The 18,909-nt window shown below is 37.8% G+C and overlaps 1 protein-coding gene across 2 annotated transcripts; it reads right to left on the reverse strand.

Moving 5' to 3' along the window:
- Positions 1 to 3,750: 3,750 nt before the first annotated feature.
- LOC117906525 (protein TIC 20-I, chloroplastic-like) lies at positions 3,751 to 14,463 on the reverse strand. Of its 2 annotated transcripts, XM_034819564.1 has the most exons (4): positions 14,321 to 14,463; positions 5,995 to 6,145; positions 5,510 to 5,700; positions 3,751 to 4,695 (listed from the first exon to the last, which is right to left on the reverse strand). In XM_034819564.1, exons 3-4 carry the CDS (start codon positions 5,688 to 5,690, stop codon positions 4,058 to 4,060), a joined length of 819 nt encoding a protein of 272 aa, XP_034675455.1. In that variant the 5' UTR covers positions 5,691 to 5,700; positions 5,995 to 6,145; positions 14,321 to 14,463; the 3' UTR covers positions 3,751 to 4,057. The 2 variants fall into 2 exon arrangements, with proteins under 2 accessions (XP_034675455.1, XP_034675454.1); XM_034819563.1 differs by lacking the exon at positions 5,995 to 6,145.
- Positions 14,464 to 18,909: the final 4,446 nt, after the last annotated feature.

Genomic DNA, 18,909 nt, shown 5'->3' on the forward strand with positions numbered 1-18,909 from the left:
CCGCCTAAGTTATTCTCTACATGATAGATTCTTTCACTCTTTGTTTGTATTCTCGTGTTTTGGAAAGAAAACTATATTATATTTCAAGAGAGACAAACCAGTAAAGAGAAACATAAACAACTCCCTCCATCCGTGCCTCGCCTTCTTTCCTGCCTTGGCTGTTGTGCTAGGTGTGCTGATACGTACTCCAATGATTTTGGCTTGGTTCATTGTATGTTCATTGAGATTTGCGCTTCCTCACCTGCTGATTCCATGCTTGATCTCCCGATTAAAGCGGCCTCCTAATGCGATCTCAATGCATTTATCCCATGCTCCCTTCAAATGCTAAAACGATTAAAAATATTCCCTACAATCATTGTCAAACAAGTTCCAAATTCAAACCAACTGAAAAATTTCTCCCACGCGTGCGCTGTTAACATTGCCAAACGGACAATATCAATCAACTCTTTGATGTATGCTTCAAAGTCATTTCTGCAGTATTGAGGACTTCAAATTGTCTACATTACCACTCAGGATCATCTCATGAACAAACTGGACAGACTTGGGTTTTGATACTTTCCCTATCAATCATTTAGATATGCCCAATTACCCACCATAAATCATGGGAAAAAGAACCTGCCTGTCTCCTACTAAACAAGTTAATTACCATTTTCTTTATTCCACTTGTTGAATTTTTCTCATGGTCAAGTTATACACGTTTCTATCAGAATGCAGCCTCCCAACCACTCGATTAAAGTTGACCTATTAGCTCCACTCTGTGGGTTGGCATATCTAATCTCCAATCAGTTGCACGATTTAAAAAGAGGCTGAACTGCCATTGAAGTCCCCCCATGTTAGTACCATATGAGCATGAAAAAAGGGGCTGTGATCCACTTACTAATAGGTTATGTATATATATATATATATATTGAATATGTACTTAAAGCTCAGTTCATCGAAACTACAACAGGTGAGCCATACCTCCATGCTTGGCCCCATAAATAAAACAGAGAAAAAGGAGCACTTACACAGAGAGCGAAAGAGAGAGAGAGAGAGAGAGAGAGAGAGAGAGAGAGAGAGAGGAGTGGGAGAATTATGAGTGGCCAACTTGGAGAAATCATGCAACATCTCAAAGAGCGAGCAAAAATGATGAATGGAGTGAGTGTAATGCATGGCTTTCCATGCTTTAGTTTTGATTGCATGTTAGAAAGAGAGAGCTCGTAAAAGTTTGTAATGTTGAAGATGATGAAAGCATGAGATGAGAGCAGCCACTACTGGAAAAAACGAAAGACGTTTAAACGGTGTCGTTTTCTGGGTTTTGGTTTAGTGGGAAGTTGGTAGTTTAAAACTGCATTATGATGCAGCGAGTGATATTTGCAAGAGAGTATGGTCGTGGGTTGTCTGTCGCCACACTAAAGGAGTTGATTTGATCAAGACGCAAAGCAAAACACAACCAACATTTAATATTTGTATGGTGGGGAAGGCCTTCATCATTATTTCTTCCTGTTATTCAGATTCGAATCATTGAATTTAGATCCTCCCCCATCTTCATTCCAATTATATGAGATGACAAAAGCAATAAGAATTAGGTAGAGTTATTAAATGCCAAAAATAAAAATAAAAAATGTTATATTTTAGAATCCAAAGATTTTATTTTTATTTTTTTATATAAATATCAAAAAGTAGTAATCAATTAGGTGATTTCACATACATACCTTTAATAACCCTATTTATTCGTATCATCATTTAACAAGTTCGGTAGATACCAATTCATTACTTTAATATTTTCCCAAAAAATTATTACCATTTTCAACGGTTAAGAACAAGATATGCCATTTTTTCAAGGTTTAATACGCTTTATTCCTTCGGTCTACAGCGTATTTTGTGCATTGTCTTCTTAGATTTAAAATTGAATATATTGCACTTTAAGCTTCTTAAATACTAATATTTTACATTTTTTGTCGGATAGTGTTAATTTCAAAGGATAGAAATGTTGCATCGATTTTAAAGATTTAGGGTTTTAGAACAAACAAGAAGAATGAGGGGAGGAGAGCTCTGTTTAGAGTTTTTTGGTGATTGAATTTATAAATCTACTCTTACTTATTCAATCGCATACATGACATTTTTATCTATTGAAATTAACAACGTCTAATAAAAAAGACAAAATATTGGTATTTAAGAAATTTTGAATGCAATATATTCGATTTTAAACTTAAGAGAGTAATGTACAAAATGCACTATAAGTTGAGAGGATAAAATATATTAAAACTTTTTTAAAAAAATTTCATGAGACAACCTTACATTTTATTTTATTTTATTTGTCAGGCATTTAAATATTAAATTAAAACTAACTTAATTACCATTTTTAGAAAGCCTATGAAATGAATAATATTTTTTTCTCTAAGATAGGATAAGGTATTAATATTTATTTCCTTTAGTGTGGGAGTTGATATATTGCACTTGGTATATTTTACTTAAAATATGGGGTAGATCAATTGAACCCAACACAAGAAATTAACATGGGGTGACCCAAGATGGGTTTTATGTATTAAAAGCAATTGCTTTTGAAGATGGACTGCAGCATGAAAGGCAACAACAATGTTGGGAGTATGATGTGAGATTAAAATGACATGCCTACCTAAAAATTCATAAAATAATCAAAATAATTGAATGCCAAGATTATATAATATGTTGATTGATAAGGTAGATAGTGATTGCATCATCTCAAAATCAAATCACAGGCATGGTAAGTTGGGTTCCCTTGTTTACAAACATTACTTCACTTCCAAATCAAAGCCCTAAATATTGGATGCACTTTTACTTTACTGCAACTAAAAAATTTTCCTCTTCATCAAGTGGGCACAAATGGGTTGGGCGCAAAGTGGTCCATGACATATGGCCATATGGAAAGCTCCAACACTCTCAGCTCAGGCCATATTACCACTCAAAATTCTTCAGCAGATTATAAAATTTGTACTTGATTTTCTTAATCAAAAGGCTGACAGTATCAACATCTCTGGGTAAAGGTGATGGCATGGTGTTGGGTGAGAAAATGTTGGGAGACTCTTATGGTATTATAAAAATAGGGAGGACTCATCCCTGGACAGGGGCAGATGGGCTAATTCTTAGAAAAAAAAATGGAAAGGGAAACAAGATGAAGTAAGCTACAGTGTGTATGATTAATTATTTGTCAAAAGCTCAACGCCAGTCAATGCCCAGAAATGGTGGAAGTTGGAATGGAGGATGGGGCCTGTGGCAATGTATGGTTCTGTGAAAATTGAATGAAAAAATTACTGACACCAATTTCATTAATTGACAATTTAAAGTCAAAACTTACAATATTCAACATTCCAAGGGTGAGGGGCAAGTCATATAATATGCATCATCTCATTCATACTTCATCTATATATATAGAAAAACACCTTTGATTAGTTTTAATAGTTTATTTAAGATTAGAAATTAATCATGAAAGGGGGTGTGGGTAAAAGGATTTTTTTTGGAAATATTTTAATCTACTATTAAAAGCTTGAAATTAGAACCATCTTTTGTGAATTTGGTCATGCATAATTTATTCCTTCACCCTTTCAACGCATCTAATTCATATACACATGCATATATAAATGGTTTGAACCAACACCTACACTCTAAGAATTGAAAATATGTTGCGAGTTTTAGGTTCCTAAAAATGCACGAAAAGAAATTCATTCACATTGGATGATGCACGACTTCCTTAACTTGAACCAAACCAAATCGAGAGAGGCTGCCAAAACCTAACTGAATGCAATTTGATTAAAACACTGGGTATATTTGAAATCAATCCCGGGCAAAAAGGACGCTCAGGGAGAAGTACAGCAGCATCCTGCAGAGCATATCAGAATGCAATTGGTTGCCCGGATCATCCAGTTAAGCAATGGACTTCAGAAACCAACATTTAAGCCAGATTTAAATCTGGTAAAACCAATCCAGTCCAAAGGAAACATTTACACCCTCCGGTCTCAACTTAAAACCATTCATTTCTGTTCAAAAAATTCTCCATACAAAAAGGAAACAACTTTTTTCCTCATGTGCTTAACCTTCCTTAATCATATGGTATTTGGATATATGCAGCATCACAGACAAAAGGTATGTCAGCGTACATACCAGCAAGAGCACACCTTATGCACTCGAGAACAGTAAAGAGGTATCCGAATGCCACTGCAGTCCAAAAGTGCATCCCCACTTTTCCCCAGTAAACTGCCAGAGGCATCCACCGACTAATGGTGCCTATCACCTGCAAAGCAATCTCCAGTAACATGCCCATCACTACATGGAACCTGAAGAAGTGAGGCCATTCCTTTTTCCTTACCACCCCAAGATATGCAATAAAGAAGTATGCCATCAAGGACCAGCTGGGCAACCTCCCAATGAATTCAAGAAAAGGGTATGTCACGAATTCAAAGTCTTCCAAGAAAGGGTGTAGATGATAGGCTGTTTCAGCATACATCCATGTCTCATGAAGGGGCATTAAATAGGGGAGGCATGCTAAAGTCCTCCACCACCATTGTGGTTTTTTGGTCATTGGAGGGTAGCGGAAGCTGTATGGAACATCCTTGGAAGCTCTAAGGGGAGTTGGAGATCTTGGCCGTCTCGGTAGCATGGGGAGTGTGTGTGACAGGCCACCTTGATCCCCACTTAAAAGTGGGGTTGATGCAGCAGAGAGGTGTGAAAGTGGCATTCCTGCCATGACAATGAGTACAGGATCAGTAAACATGATTTCCCGATGCTCCAAAGAGTCCAAAGCATTTTGGACCCATGCAAATAAGTTTCAATATTCTAAAAGGAGTTCCAACTCAGTAAAAGTTTTGGGTGCACTAATAGTCTATTTTATCAAAAGTTCCCTCTGATATTCTATAAGGCAAACCACATTTATAACTTAGTGTTCACTTAGATATACTTCTTGTTTTTTGTTTTTAAAATGAAAAACTTCCATGTAAAAGTAGAACATCTTATACAAAAAATATATATTTGCCTTATATCTTCAAAAATCACTTTAAGAAACAGTTTTTAAAACTATTATTTATTGAATGTAAGCCTTTAAAAATTCTTGTATTTTATATAAAAATTATTTCTAATTTCTAATTTTAAAAACAAAAAACAGGAAGTATATCCAGATGAACACTTAGTTTTACATCCATTACCAGTCTTTCTTTATTTTGACAAATTATCCAAAAAAACTAAATGCTCCAGTCCAGTTGGATGATATGCACATCTTGATATATTGAAGGATGTATGTTATGTGAGAATAAATGAGGCATGAATGGCCAGCCTACTTTCCCAGTGAAAAGGCATTCCAGAAAGAGAGGAGAGGGGTTGCCTATAAAACTTGAGCTTCTTACATAGTTGCACTAGAAAGAATACAGTAGGCGGTTTTAGAAACTGATTTATAGGCATACTTTTGTTCACCCTATAATAATATCTCATCATCAGAGCTTCGGTCTGAGAATCAAGTTTCTTTGTAACAAAATGAAATGCTTGAAAAAGATATTTATACCTCCAAAAGACCAGGATTTCAGCTCCTGACAAGGTCTCCATGAACTCCTGATGCTTAAAGAAGCAGTCCTGGCAGGCAAATGAGGAAAGCATGCAAAAACCTGGTGACTAGTAACAGGCTTACATGCCCTGGAATCCATCAAAGCACGCCCAGAGGTCATGACACTTCCATTTAAAATCATATCCAGTTACCTAGTTTAGATCCAACATTATAAGGAGAATGTAAGAAACAGGTTACTGCAGAGAGAACACACATCTAAAATTGGGGGGGGAGGGGGAAGAAAGAAAACAAAATCAAAAGCAAGCATTGGGAGAAGCAACCTTCGTGCTTCTCCCATGAGAACTCTCCCATTGAGAGTTCTCAATCAATATACATATATATTTCAGTGCAACTGGATTTCCACGATTCATAAGGTTCTCTATATCATGGCCCAAAAACAAAGCTGATTTAAGAGAAAAGATCATCTTAACAAGGATATTACTAACCTAAATAACCAAGATTCTTCAGGTTCGTACTTTTCAATAATGCAACCATTAAAGCACTACTTCACAAACTCAGAACCCAGAAACCCAGAAGGATGAAGCTCAAAATCTATGCCGATCGGATGTCTCAGCCATCTCGTGCTATCATCATCTTCTGCAAGTGATTTTAGAGAACTGTGAGTAAAAAATGGGAGAGAGAGAGAGAGAGAGAGAGAGGGGGCGTGAGGGCGAGTGAAGGCGCGTGCGACGGCGACAAAGAGGAGTCCGGCGAGGCGAGTCGAAAGCGGTGCTTCTCGGTGGAATCTAAGACCTTCGAGCTTGCCCTCGACGAAAGGAAAGGACGGCGTCAGATCCTCATCGTGGAGAAGAAGCGGGGGGTCTCGACATGGGTTCGCTTAAGGCTGGAAAGCTTAGGGTTTTTTAAGGAAGGGTTAATCCATTGTATACGTGACGAAGAAGAAGGGAAATGGGAGAAGGAGTGGAGAGAAAGAGGAAAGCGGTTCACCTTGGCTCGGGGCTCCAACAGAGCGGGTGGTTTTTTAAGGTTGGGGGTGGTTGATCTGGAACGCAGAAGGTTCTGCATCTTCTTACCGAGAGGTAGGAGGGACAGAAAAGGATGGACGGACATGGCGGAGATGATCTGTCAAATGGAAAAGCTGGCTGGAAGAAGAATGGAGATACAGGAAGATCGGGTCGGCGGAAAAACCTCTCCGGCGAAGTCATACGCAGAAACAGTCAAGCACTCCAACTGGAAAGGCATAAATGCGATCAAGATGAAGGTCTCGAGGGAGGAGTTGGCTGGAAACTTACAGAAGTTGGAACACTGCCTTGTCGCGAGCTGGAAATCCAACAAAAAGCAAGAAGAAAATATGGAGAGGTTGGGGAGGCTTTGGGCGAGCTCGTGGGGCTTAAAAAGCAAGTTAGGGCTGGCCAAGCTGGAACGAGGTAAGGTCTTGTTGGAGTTTGAAGACATAAAAGAGGCTCACCGAGTGGCCTCATCGGGGAGCAGAGTAATAGGAGGAGTCCATTTGAGTTTAGACCTCTGGAACTCAAAGACGGGCTGCTGGGTAGAGGAGGAGACGATTAAGGAAGCCTGGCTTAAAATCTTTGGCCTACCAATCTCGTTATGGAGCCCGACGATACTGAAGAAAATAGGGGATGAATGTGGGGGATTTGTTGAAATTGATGAACGGACAAGGACGATGGGGAAAATTCAATGGGCTAGGATTCTGGTCAAGCTAAGAGGAGATTTTAGACCGAGTATGTTAGAAATTCAGGTAGAGGAGGAGGTCTACTCTTTGCCGCTGTGGTGGGAAGTTAGACCCGTGGTGAGAAGGAGCTCTTCCGCGGCGGAAAGCACCAGGAGAACCAAGGACAGGGATGATGTGCTTTCACGCGCGGAGAAGAGCGTGGGGAAGGATCTGAGAGGAGCGGGAATCGAGGGACTGCTCCTGCCAGACGATGGGAAGGCTTTGCAGGAGTATGGGCCGGACTTAGGGCCCGGGAACCAAGTCCATGGCCCGTCGTCTGGGAATTGGGATTACTCAGATGGTAAAATGGTTGGGTCGTCTTCATATGGCCCAAATAAGTTTTATTAAGGAGCAGGAGAAGGAAGGTGGGCTGGTTAAGCTTGATGGGCTTCTGGGCCGAAAATTAAAAGGAAAAGCAAAGATGGCTGGTGAGTCAAAGATAGGCCCATCTAACTGGGCTGCTGAGATGGGCTGCCCCTTTAGTGCAGAATTGGAAGGATGGGAAAGGGAGGGCCCAATTGCTGCCCAAGAGAAGGCTGGTCTTTTGGGCCGTGTCGTTTCCAAAATAGGATCCAGTCCAGAGGATCCCTTGCTGTGTTGGGAGCCAGTAGAGACCAGAAGAGAACAGAGGGATGAAGGCCTATCCTTGACTGACCGTGCGCTTAAAGAAGAAGCCAAGAGGTATGTCCTGCGTTCCAATCTTAAAGGAAATCGGGCTATGGGGGATTCTTCTTCTCTTTCTTCTATTTTTGATCGGGCTCTAGAGGGGGAGTCTTTTGATCATCCAGGGGGATTAGAGGAGGAGTTATGGGGGGATAAGTCAACTTGGCTAACAGTCTATGAGGGGAATGTCGAAAAAGAGAAGGAATCCTGGAAGTTAGGAGAGGCCAATAAAGTCCGAGGCAAGGCTAGGGGCAAGGAGGGGTATGCTGATGCATCAGGACCTCAAGTCAATGAAAATGAGAAAGAGGAACTATGGGAGGATGGCAGTTTAGCAAAATTTAGTGAATTTCTGGGATTCTCTACGGAGGGGTTGGAGAGGGAGATACTGAACTTTCTGACTAAAATCAGAAAGAGGAGGGAAAAGATCCACAGTAAGGAGCTCTTGGAGAAAACCAAATTCGAAAGGGAACTAAAGAGGCTGGAATGCTCCGTCAATTACGAGGGGGGGAATAAACAGAAAGGTCCTGTTCAGGGCAAGGGGGATCAGCTGATAGTTGTCCAATGAAGCTGAAGATTATAAGTTGGAATGTGAGGGGAGCTAATGACAGCTCTAAGAGGAAAATTATTAAGAACTATATAAGAAGTCAGAGGGTGGGACCTGATGTGTATTCAAGAAACCAAGATTCAGGAGATGTCGGAAGGCATTGTGAGAAGCTTGGGTACAGGAAGATTTTTAGACTGGAGAGTCCTTAATGCGGAGGGGGCTGCGGGTGGCATTTTGATTTGGTGGGACAAGAGGGTCTTGGATATATTGGATTGGGAGGAGGGCCTTTTTACTCTGTCTTGTAGATTCAAGACTATTGAAAATGGGGCTACTTGGGTTTTTACGGGAGTGTATGGTCCTTTTACTAAAGCGGAAAGGGAAGGTATGTGGGAGGAACTTGGGGCGATAAGAGGTCTTTGGGACGATCCCTGGTGTCTTGGTGGGGACTTCAATGTTATTCTGTTTCAGCAAGAAAGGAGCAGCCAAAGTAGAATCAGTTCAGCCATGAGGAGATTTGCAGAGACGGTGGATGAGTTAGAGCTGGTGGACTTGCCTCTGCAGGGGGGAGAGTTCACCTGGAATGGGGGGTTTAATAATCAGGCGTGGGCGAGGCTTGACAGATTTTTAGTCTCCCAAAGCTGGTTAGATCAGTTTAATGGAGTCACTCAGATCAAGTTATCTCGTCCAATTTCTGACCATTTCCCAATCGTGTTAGAGGGGGGTGGAATTAGTAGAGGCCCCACCCCGTTTAGATTTGAAAATATGTGGCTGAAGGTTGAGAGGTTTAAAGACATGGTGAGATCATGGTGGCAGGAGATTGAGGTCAGGGGCAGCACTAGCTTCAGATTGAATGTTAAAATGAAGGAAATTAAGAAGAATCTGAGAGTTTGGAACAAAGAGGTTTTTGGGAGGCTGGAGACCAATAAAGCTGCAGCCTTAGAGCAAGTAGACCATTGGGATAGGGTGGAAAGTGAGAGAAACTTGACTGTGGAGGAAGCTGACTTAAAAAAGGAAGCCAAGGACTCATTTAAGAAATGGGTGCTGTTGGAGAAAGCCCATTGGAGACAGCATTCAAGGGAGATTTGGTTAAGGGAGGGGGACAGAAATACGGGGTTCTTCCATAGAATGGCTAGTGCACACCGAAGGAACAACACTATGGGAAGAATTAAGGTTAATGGGGAGTGGCTGATAGAGGAGCAGGAGGTGAGAGAAGGAGTTGTGAACTCGTTTCAGCAGGTGCTCTCTGAAGACATGGTATGGCAGGCGGATATTGGTAGCATCCAGGTGGATTGCATCAGCCAGCAAGAAGCAGAGAGTCTGGAAGTCCCATTTTCAGAGGATGAGATCCATTCGGCATTGATGGAGATGAATGGGGATAAAGCCCCAGGCCCGGATGGCTTTACTGTAGCCTTTTGGCAAAACGTATGGGACTTCACAAAAGAGGAGATCATGGAGATGTTTAAAGAGTTTTATGAACATAATGCCTATGTTAGGAGCCTCAACAACACTTTCTTGGTGTTGATCCCTAAGAAAAGCGGGGCGGAGGACCTGGGAGACTTTAGACCTATTAGCCTATTGGGGGGACTCTACAAACTTTTGGCTAAAGTCTTAGCTAATAGGCTCAAGAAGGTGATTGGTAAGGTGGTATCTGGCGCTCAGAATGCCTTTGTTATGGGAAGACAAATTCTGGATGCTTCCCTAATTGCTAATGAGGTGATAGATTCGTGGCAGAAGAGAAAGGAAAAGGGTATTATCTGCAAATTGGATATAGAAAAAGCGTATGACAGCATCAATTGGAAATTCTTAATGAAGGTCCTCCAAAAAATGGGCTTTGGGACCAAGTGGGTGGGATGGATGTGGAACTGTGTGTCTTCTGCTAAATTCTCTATTCTTGTTAATGGAGTGTCAGCTGGGTTTTTCCCTAGCACTAGAGGGCTTCGTCAAGGGGATCCTCTATCCCCTTACCTCTTTGTTATGGGAATGGAGATTCTGGACGTCCTTATCAGGAGAGTGGTGGAGGGGGGATATCTAACAGGGTGCAATATTCGGGGTGGTAGAAGATCTTCATTGAATATCTCTCATCTATTTTTTGCTGATGATACCATTGTGTTTTGTGAGGCGAGCAAAGAGCAAGTATCTCATTTAAGCTGGCTTCTCTTTTGGTTTGAAGCGGCCTCGGGTCTTCGTATTAATCTAGCCAAAAGCGAAATCATCCCAGTTGGAGAAGTGGAGGAGATTCTTGAGTTGGCAGCTGAGTTAGGGTGCAGGGTGGGGTCTTTGCCCTCTCACTATTTGGGGCTCCCCTTAGGGGCCCCCAATAGGGCTTCTTCTATATGGGATGGAGTGGAGGAGAGGGTCAGGAGGAGACTTGCTCTTTGGAAAAGACAGTACATCTCCAAAGGGGGGGGGATCACTCTCATAAAAAGTACTTTGGCTAGTATGCCAATCTACAAATGTCTATCTTCCGCATGCCCAAGGCCGTTGCTAAAAGAGTGGAGAAAACCCAAAGAGATTTCCTATGGGGGGGTGGACACTTGGGAGGAAAAGTTCATCTAGTCAAATGGGATGTGGTCTGTTCAGAAAAACTCAATGGTGGGCTAGGGTTAAGGAGAATAGCCACATTGAATAGAGCCTTGCTGGGCAAGTGGATTTGGAGGTTTGCTTGTGAAAAGGATAACCTTTGGAAACAAGTAATCTCTACGAAATATGGGCAAGAGGAACATGGATGGAGGCCTAAGAAGGTCAATGGGGCGGCGGGAGTAGGGGTTTGGAAGGAGATTATGAAAGAATCAGATTGGTGCTGGGAGAATTTGGCTTTTATAGTTGGGAAGGGTTCCAAAATTAAATTTTGGAAAGACAGATGGTGCACTGATACTCCGTTGTCCCAATGTTTCAACCATCTTTTTGTTCTTGCTGCGCATAGAGATGCCACGATTGAGGAAATGTGGGATCAAGATTCGGGCCATGGAGAGTGGAATCTTGTTTTTGAGAGGGACTTTAATGACTGGGAGTTGGACATGGTTGGTGATTTGCTCAATACTTTGAGGGGTCATAGGCCTGCATTGGGGGATGACTCTGTTAACTGGAGGCAAGGAAGGAATGGCTTTTTCAGGGTTAAAGATGCTTATAGGCTGTTGGATAAACCTAATGCCACAGTGTTTCCCGCAAAGAAAATATGGGTGGATAGGGTGCCAACTAAAGTCTGTTTTTTTGCTTGGGAGGCCACTTGGGAGAAGGTGCTCACTCTGGATAGGCTTCAGATTAGAGGGGTGCAACTACCAAATTGTTGTTTTTTGTGTGGCTGTGAAGAAGAGAATGTAAATCATATTCTTTTACACTGTATAGTGACTAGAGTCCTTTGGGATATTATTTTTGAGTTGATAGATATCAAGTGGGTCCTACCAGAAACTGTAAAGGAGACTCTTATCTCCTGGAGGGGCTCATTTGTAGGGAAGAAAAGAAAAAGATTTGGAAATCCATTCCGTTGTGTATTTTTTGGACGGTTTGGAAGGAGAGGAATAGATTAGCTTTTAGGGGGGGTGAGTTGAATATTCAGAGATTAAAGAATTCTTTTGTTTGTAACCTGTGGAATTGGGCCAAAGTGTATTTAGATGAGGAGTCTTTCTCCCTTATAGGTTTCTTGGAGTGGATAGCTTCCACTTGAGGGGAGGTAGTTCTTTCTGGTCCTTTTCTTTTTTGGGCTGTAGCCAGCTTGTATACTCCCTGTATGCTTTGTGGCGTTTAGCCTTTTTAATGAATTCCTTGCTTACTTATCAAAAAAAAAAATAATGCAACCATTAACCAGTTTCATCTAAATATAAAGCAAGGAACAAGAAATACTACAAAGATTTCCATTTTCTATATAGCAAATCATCCAAATCACAATCAATCCAAATCCACTTTGCAATCATTCACATTAACAATGATGTATACAATCAATTCATGAGGCTTCTATTAGAAAGAAATAATAAGACATGCAGCATATGGTCCATACATATTTTAGAAGTCAATCAAACTTGCTCCTGGTTTCTAGAACAATCAAGGAATGAGTAAGAAAGTTGTTGAACAACCAATTTTCCTAAAGCTTAAGTTCATAGGATTTGGGTTCACAGTGTATATCATGCTCTTCAACATCCTTCTTCATGTGTAGCCTCCTTTTTTGGACTTACAAGGGGACTTAATAAATTGGGAAAATAAGCATGTGATGGTGAGGTTCAAATACATGGCCTCCCACCAAAAGAAGACGTGATACCATGTTAAACAACTAATTTTCTTAAAAGGTTAAGCTTATAGGATTTGGATTCAAAATATATATCATGCTCTCCAACATAAGGAGATAGCAAAAGGGATCCCTATACTTGTGGTAAAGAAAAAATATATAATCTCATAGGTTAAAAGATTTGTGTAGCATAGGAGGAAGAAATACAAAAAATGTACAAGGCAGTATTTTCAATGATATTAATTAGAATACCAAAGTGTGTGCCCTGACTCTTCTGTTTAAGGGATAAGGTAAGAAGAGAGGAAGTTGACTTCAGTATGAACTCAATCCTGCTCAGAACATAACTAATAGGGCCTTGCACTTGTCAGCTAAAATTGCTGTCCGGCACATTAAACACAATCGAGATCACCAATAGTACACCGAGTTGTTTTGACTGATGAGTTAATATCTCTCTGATCAAGAAAATGAACCATTCTAATCCAAATTGGATCCATTTCATACACAACAGAAAAAATTCTACAATTGTTACACCTGTAATAGAAATAATCATGGAGGAAGGTATTATTATAAAAGAAATCCATACCATATGGTGTCTAATCAGATAAATATTCCCCTTTTGATAAAACCATAAACAAGTGTTTTTATCCTTATTTCATTGTTGTTATTAATTTTTTTAATTCATCTTCTTAAGCTTGTCCAGAGTGTAGAACAAATTAAGCTTCTTGATTCTAATAATTTTAACTAATAAAAGATAACAACACCAAGCCCAACCTCCAAGGATTTCTTCTGTTGAAATAGCAAAATTAAAATGATGCGCACTGGTAAACAAATAGACATGATGAGAACTTTACTGAAAGTTTTTAGAGCACACTATAGAAAACCTTCCACACACTTAAAATGACTTGGTAAAACCTATTTCAAAATAATCATGATCAGTATCATGCTCTCTTCTAAAGAGTTTGCAACAACACTTGCCCCTCTAAATACATACAAGAAATGAATAAGAATAATACAACTCAATGATATTCATGGTAAATATTTCTTTCACTTCACCAATTGATTTAATCATACTGACCAAGAAAAGAGAACCAATTATCTACAGGCCCTGAAGCCAAATCCTCCAGGTGCCTTGCAATCCATCATGTCAATGGACCATAAAGCATCTTGTTAAAACTTCCATACCTCCCACTACCTTATTAAATTTTAATACAAGAAATTGCGTTTCACCGAGCTTTCAAATTGAGAACTATACTTCCAAGAGGTTTCACTATCATTGACTATTCTGCAGGAAATGAATCCGAGAGACACGAACCCCGAAATTATGTCATATTAATCATTTTTCTTACTGTTTTTGGAATTTGAAAGTTCAAAAACCCCAATATTCATCTTATTTATCTTCACGCTTTCCATCACACGGACTCACCCAACGCTATTATGGCCATTTGCTGTGACTATGTGTAATCACAAGCGCATTATTACACAAACAAAAGAGCAGAAACTAGCATGAATTTCAAATACAAACGCCACAATATGGAAGCAGAAGAAATGTATCATCGTTTGGATGCCAAGAAAATCGAGGAAAATGAAACATCGGAAACACAGTAAAATCTAGAATAGAATAGAAATAACGAAACCCTCGCTTCAGAGAAGTACCTTAAATCAAAAGATTTGAAGGGTAATTCTGGAGGAGCCGCAGTGACGCTGATCGGGCTCCAAAGTCTGCCCTATCCTTCTGCGTTCATAGGGTGCATATCTACCGTCAGATCTTTTATAATCCAAGGGTGGAGGATGTCACGTCCCTAGATGTTGGGGTTGGATTGGGAATTAGGACATATAAAGAAACTTGCCCCCATTTGAATCGGAACTAGGTACTTAGAGGAAAGAATCGATCTCATAACTAGGATTAAAATTCATTCATCTTACATTCTTGATCCCGTGATGTCTAATACTAATATTTCAATAATCTTAAAGATTTTAAATTTCATATTGTTTGACTTTATAATATGGATAAAAACTCTTGTTACTTAAATGAGTCACAAATCAAAATATTTCGAGACACACGAATAATCATCTAATTAATATAATTCTCATATATCAAGATAAACCATAGTCTTTGACTTTAGGGTATAATAAACTCTAATCCAAAGAATCTTTCTATTTGTGCACATTGTTTTTTAGGTATCAATTGACCTTCACAAATGAATTAAAGATTATAATGGAAATTTGTAACAATTAGTACCAAAAGAAAAATAGTTAGGTTCAAATGGTATAATTGATACTTAAGAACTGAAAGAATCATAAATGAAATTTACCGCTTTTAAATAAGTGATTTTTACATGAACTATTTATTGGATACGTTTTCTTGCTCTTGCATTATTGGTATGATTTATCATTAACATTTAATGAAGGTTACATGTGACCATTGAGAGACTAATGTCAATCTATTGTCCAACCAATTTGCATCATCAAAAGTCTTTATTTGAATGCACATTTCTATGTTAGACGATTGATCGCTCAATATATGACCGTTTTTCATTTTTACAAACCCTTTTTATCTTTGAGAAGTATTTACAGAAAGTTTAGTTTTCAATATCTTTATGATTAAAAATAGTTTCATCTGATTTTTTATAATTTTTAGGTCACTTATTAAAATGCGCTTTTTTTTTTTTTAACACAAAAGGCACTTTGAAGTGAGACGTGGTTTTGACGAGTCAAAATTCTTAAAATAACACATTAACTTAACTTATTTGTACTTTTACCCGTTTTACATTAATTTATAAAAACTATAATGCTTGAGGCTCTTTCTTGATGTTTAAAGTGATGTCATGTCTTCATTTTTTACCTTTCAAAACTATTTGCATTTAATAACTTGCTCAATCATGATTAAACAAGGGACTAAATAATAATATTTTACTTTATTATTATCAAAATAAATTTTAAGAAACCTTAAGTCAACAAACTTTTAAAAAGCTTGCACTAAACTATAATATATGATTTATGATCTATTTATTATTGGAGTTAATACAATGAACTTATCAGCCATTTCTACTATAAGGGTAAACATCATTTCCTTCGATGATTGCAATAGTAAATTTGAATTTTACATTTAAAGATCAACGATTTTCTCAACTAATCTCTAACCATTAAACTTCTTATCATTAACTCGTATATAGTTTGCAATGGTTTGCACCAAATCAAAATAATCTAAGATTGATTCGGAGTCATTTATGTAGGAAGACTCAAACTCACTTCCAAATATCTTTGACTTCATTTGCTTGACTCGATTATTATCTTTATATAATTTTTGTAAAACTTTCCTATGTCTCATTTGTTGTTTTTGTTCATGTAATTTTCTATGATTTTGAAAATTGCACCGAGTCCTTTACGATATTCCTTTTAAGAATCTTTTAACAAGTCTTTTATGTTCTTTTAATAGTACCTTGAATTCTTTTCATTATTTTATAAATATCGATATTTAAATAAACACACATTTAAATGCATAAATTATTGAAACTTTTGCTTGTGAATTTCGAGAGTTGTGATTGAACTTGGTTACTATTTGTAGCAACAATTTTACCAATAAAATTGCAAGTTTCTTAATATTTCACACATTTATTCATAGCTTAATTATGATATTTTTAAATACATTCAGTGTTATGACTTTACTAAATAAATGTTTTATTTGATTTAACTTAATACTCGATATGATAACAATCCTATATTTATAATAAACAAATCATATTCTAATTATAGCATGATATTTTTTCATTTGAGAAATAACTTATTATTTCATTCTAATTTTTACTCCTTTAACAAACCAAATATTAGCATGATATAATAAATTCGATATTGTAAATGATATCCTAGGATAAGCTGAAAATGATTTATCTTAAGTAGGAAAATATATGATTTTGTCAAAGGCTACATGCTGCTTCTGTCCTACGTGCCCCACAAACAGCGCAATGCGTGCAGACAGTGCTGTGTGGACTTGCAACAAATGCCATGTGCTCTACCCGTGGCCACACACTCTTTTTGCTGCCCATGGCCGCACACTTTTGTTGTTACTCATCCCACTTAGCCGACTTCGATGCATATGGCCACCTAAGTCCCAATTTTTAGAAGATGCAGTATTTTTCAAGGTGCAACACCACCTAGTTTAAGCATGACATCCCTAACATGTCATGGGTCATATTAGGTGTAAGGTGCTGTCACACATGCCCGTGTTGTACCCTTTTATAGGCTTGTAATTACGGTACCAACAAGTAACAAGTAGAATTTTGGGCCAATACGAGTCATTCTCAAACTTCCATGTAATATAGCCCTGTTCATATCGCGTATATTGTAAAAACTAAGGTTTCAATTCAACAATGAAATCGTGTTTGGCAAAAGTTTCATTTCAACAGCGAAGTTGCATTTGATAATGAAGACTTCATTTGAAAATTAAAATTGTATTTGACAATCGTCAACTTCAACTTAAATTAAAAAGAAAAAAAAATTAATAATATAACTCGTTCATTATTGATTCTGAGCCAACTGGAGTCACGTCCGTCCAACTTTATAGAAATCAGACAACCTTCCTCCCTTCTTTGTGTCTCTTAGATAACTCACCTAATAATAATGAAACTAGGTGAACTCATTTATTGCACAAAAGGATGTCCGGATGGATGGTCTGAACATGCCCATCCAAAGGTCAAGTCAGGCAAGAATAGCTTAAGTTACTAAGTGGGAGAAAGTGAATAGGCGTATGTGCGCGCATACTATATTTGTGTTTTTTGGAGGGTTTATATAGCGCTAATGAGAATGTCACTGTAGTGTTGACTAGACACTTTGACTTTTTTCTGTAATGATGATTGTCCTATAGGTCGTTGGACAAATCATCACAGTTTTAGATGTCTGGCAGGTACCATTAGCTAACGTGCCATGAGCTTGGACTATGTAGTTGCCTGTCCCGTTAACCTATTGATGGCCTATAATTATGTACAACAATTAATTGATATGGACTTGAAGGCTAGAAGAGGTCTTATCGACCGTTCACATGTCAAGCGTGAATGATCATGCATGCCAATAGGTCTTGAAGACTTGACTGGACAATCCTACCCGTTTGGGGGGTCCGACCCCTCCCTTGTCGTCTGGTTTTGTAGGGGAAAAATGTCTTCTCATGCTTGGTGTTAGACGGAATTGATTGTGATCCGGTCGCAATAATTCAGACGGGTTACATTCTTGTACTAGACCGTCAAGGTGTTTGGGTTGGAAAAGGAACACGTGGAGAGGAGCCCCTTACATCCATGACAACGAAATAGTCATTTTGAATGTAAATTTGAAAATTTGATAAAATTATTATTATTTTTTTCTATAATAGGATTATGTTACCTCAAAACTCTAATAAGTAACCTAAACCGGCGTTACCTAAATTTTTTTATAAAGACCCCTTTTAATTTAAAATTTCATACACGCTTTTTCCTTTTAACTTTGAGCTCTCTTTCTCTAGGCTAATGCACTTTTATTTGTATATTTTATTTTTATTTTGTTTTGTTTTATATCATTTATTTTTGAGAAAAAAAAAGATAGAATTGGAAGGAAAATAAGAACTTTAAAGAGAAGTAACTTTTTAAACCAAAAATAGAAATTAGATTAATGAGACAGGATTTTGGAAAGGAATCGGGTTTTTTTTTTTGTAGAAGATTTGAGAGGAATTTAAGAGAGGTACAAAATATTTATTTATTTATTTATATTTATATTTATATTTATTTATTCATCTTTGTTTTTATATTGTAATTAAATGGAAGGATGTCATGAGTTGTTTGGTTTATGTAAATAAGATTGAACTTGTACAATTCCACTCTTTTATTATAGACAACAAGTATAAGCATTTAGTCTCTGCTACTAATTTATTCAAACTTGTTTTTATCAAATAAAAAGTTTTTTTTCCTTATTTTTAGTTTTCCTTCTAAAAAATAATAAAGTAATTGAAAAATATGTACTTTTAAAACAAAAGTCAAAATTTCACAAATAAAAATAACTCTCATGCACTTGAAAAATATAAGTCTGCTGGTACATTTTGAAATCTCTAAGTACTTAAAAATAATTTTAATAATATTTTTTATGTTGTTAATAATATTAGAGTTTTTTTTACTAATTCTTATTATTATCAGTATTTTTAAAAAATAGAAAATGATTTTTTATATTTTTTTATTTACTTTTAATTTTTTCAAAAATATAATATAGAAATATAAAACAACATT

The sequence above is a fragment of the Vitis riparia genome, chromosome 18 (assembly GCF_004353265.1).
Source record: "Vitis riparia cultivar Riparia Gloire de Montpellier isolate 1030 chromosome 18, EGFV_Vit.rip_1.0, whole genome shotgun sequence".
NCBI lineage: Eukaryota > Viridiplantae > Streptophyta > Magnoliopsida > Vitales > Vitaceae > Vitis > Vitis riparia.

Bases quoted from the DNA above. Each gene is read 5' to 3' on its own strand.
- LOC117906525 (XM_034819563.1), bottom strand. From the start codon at position 5,690: ATGATTTTAAATGGAAGTGTCATGACCTCTGGGCGTGCTTTGATGGAT. The intron at 4,696-5,509 runs GTATAAATATCT...TTGTCATGGCAG, and splicing joins GAAATCCTGGTCTTTTGGAG to GAATGCCACTTTCACACCTC.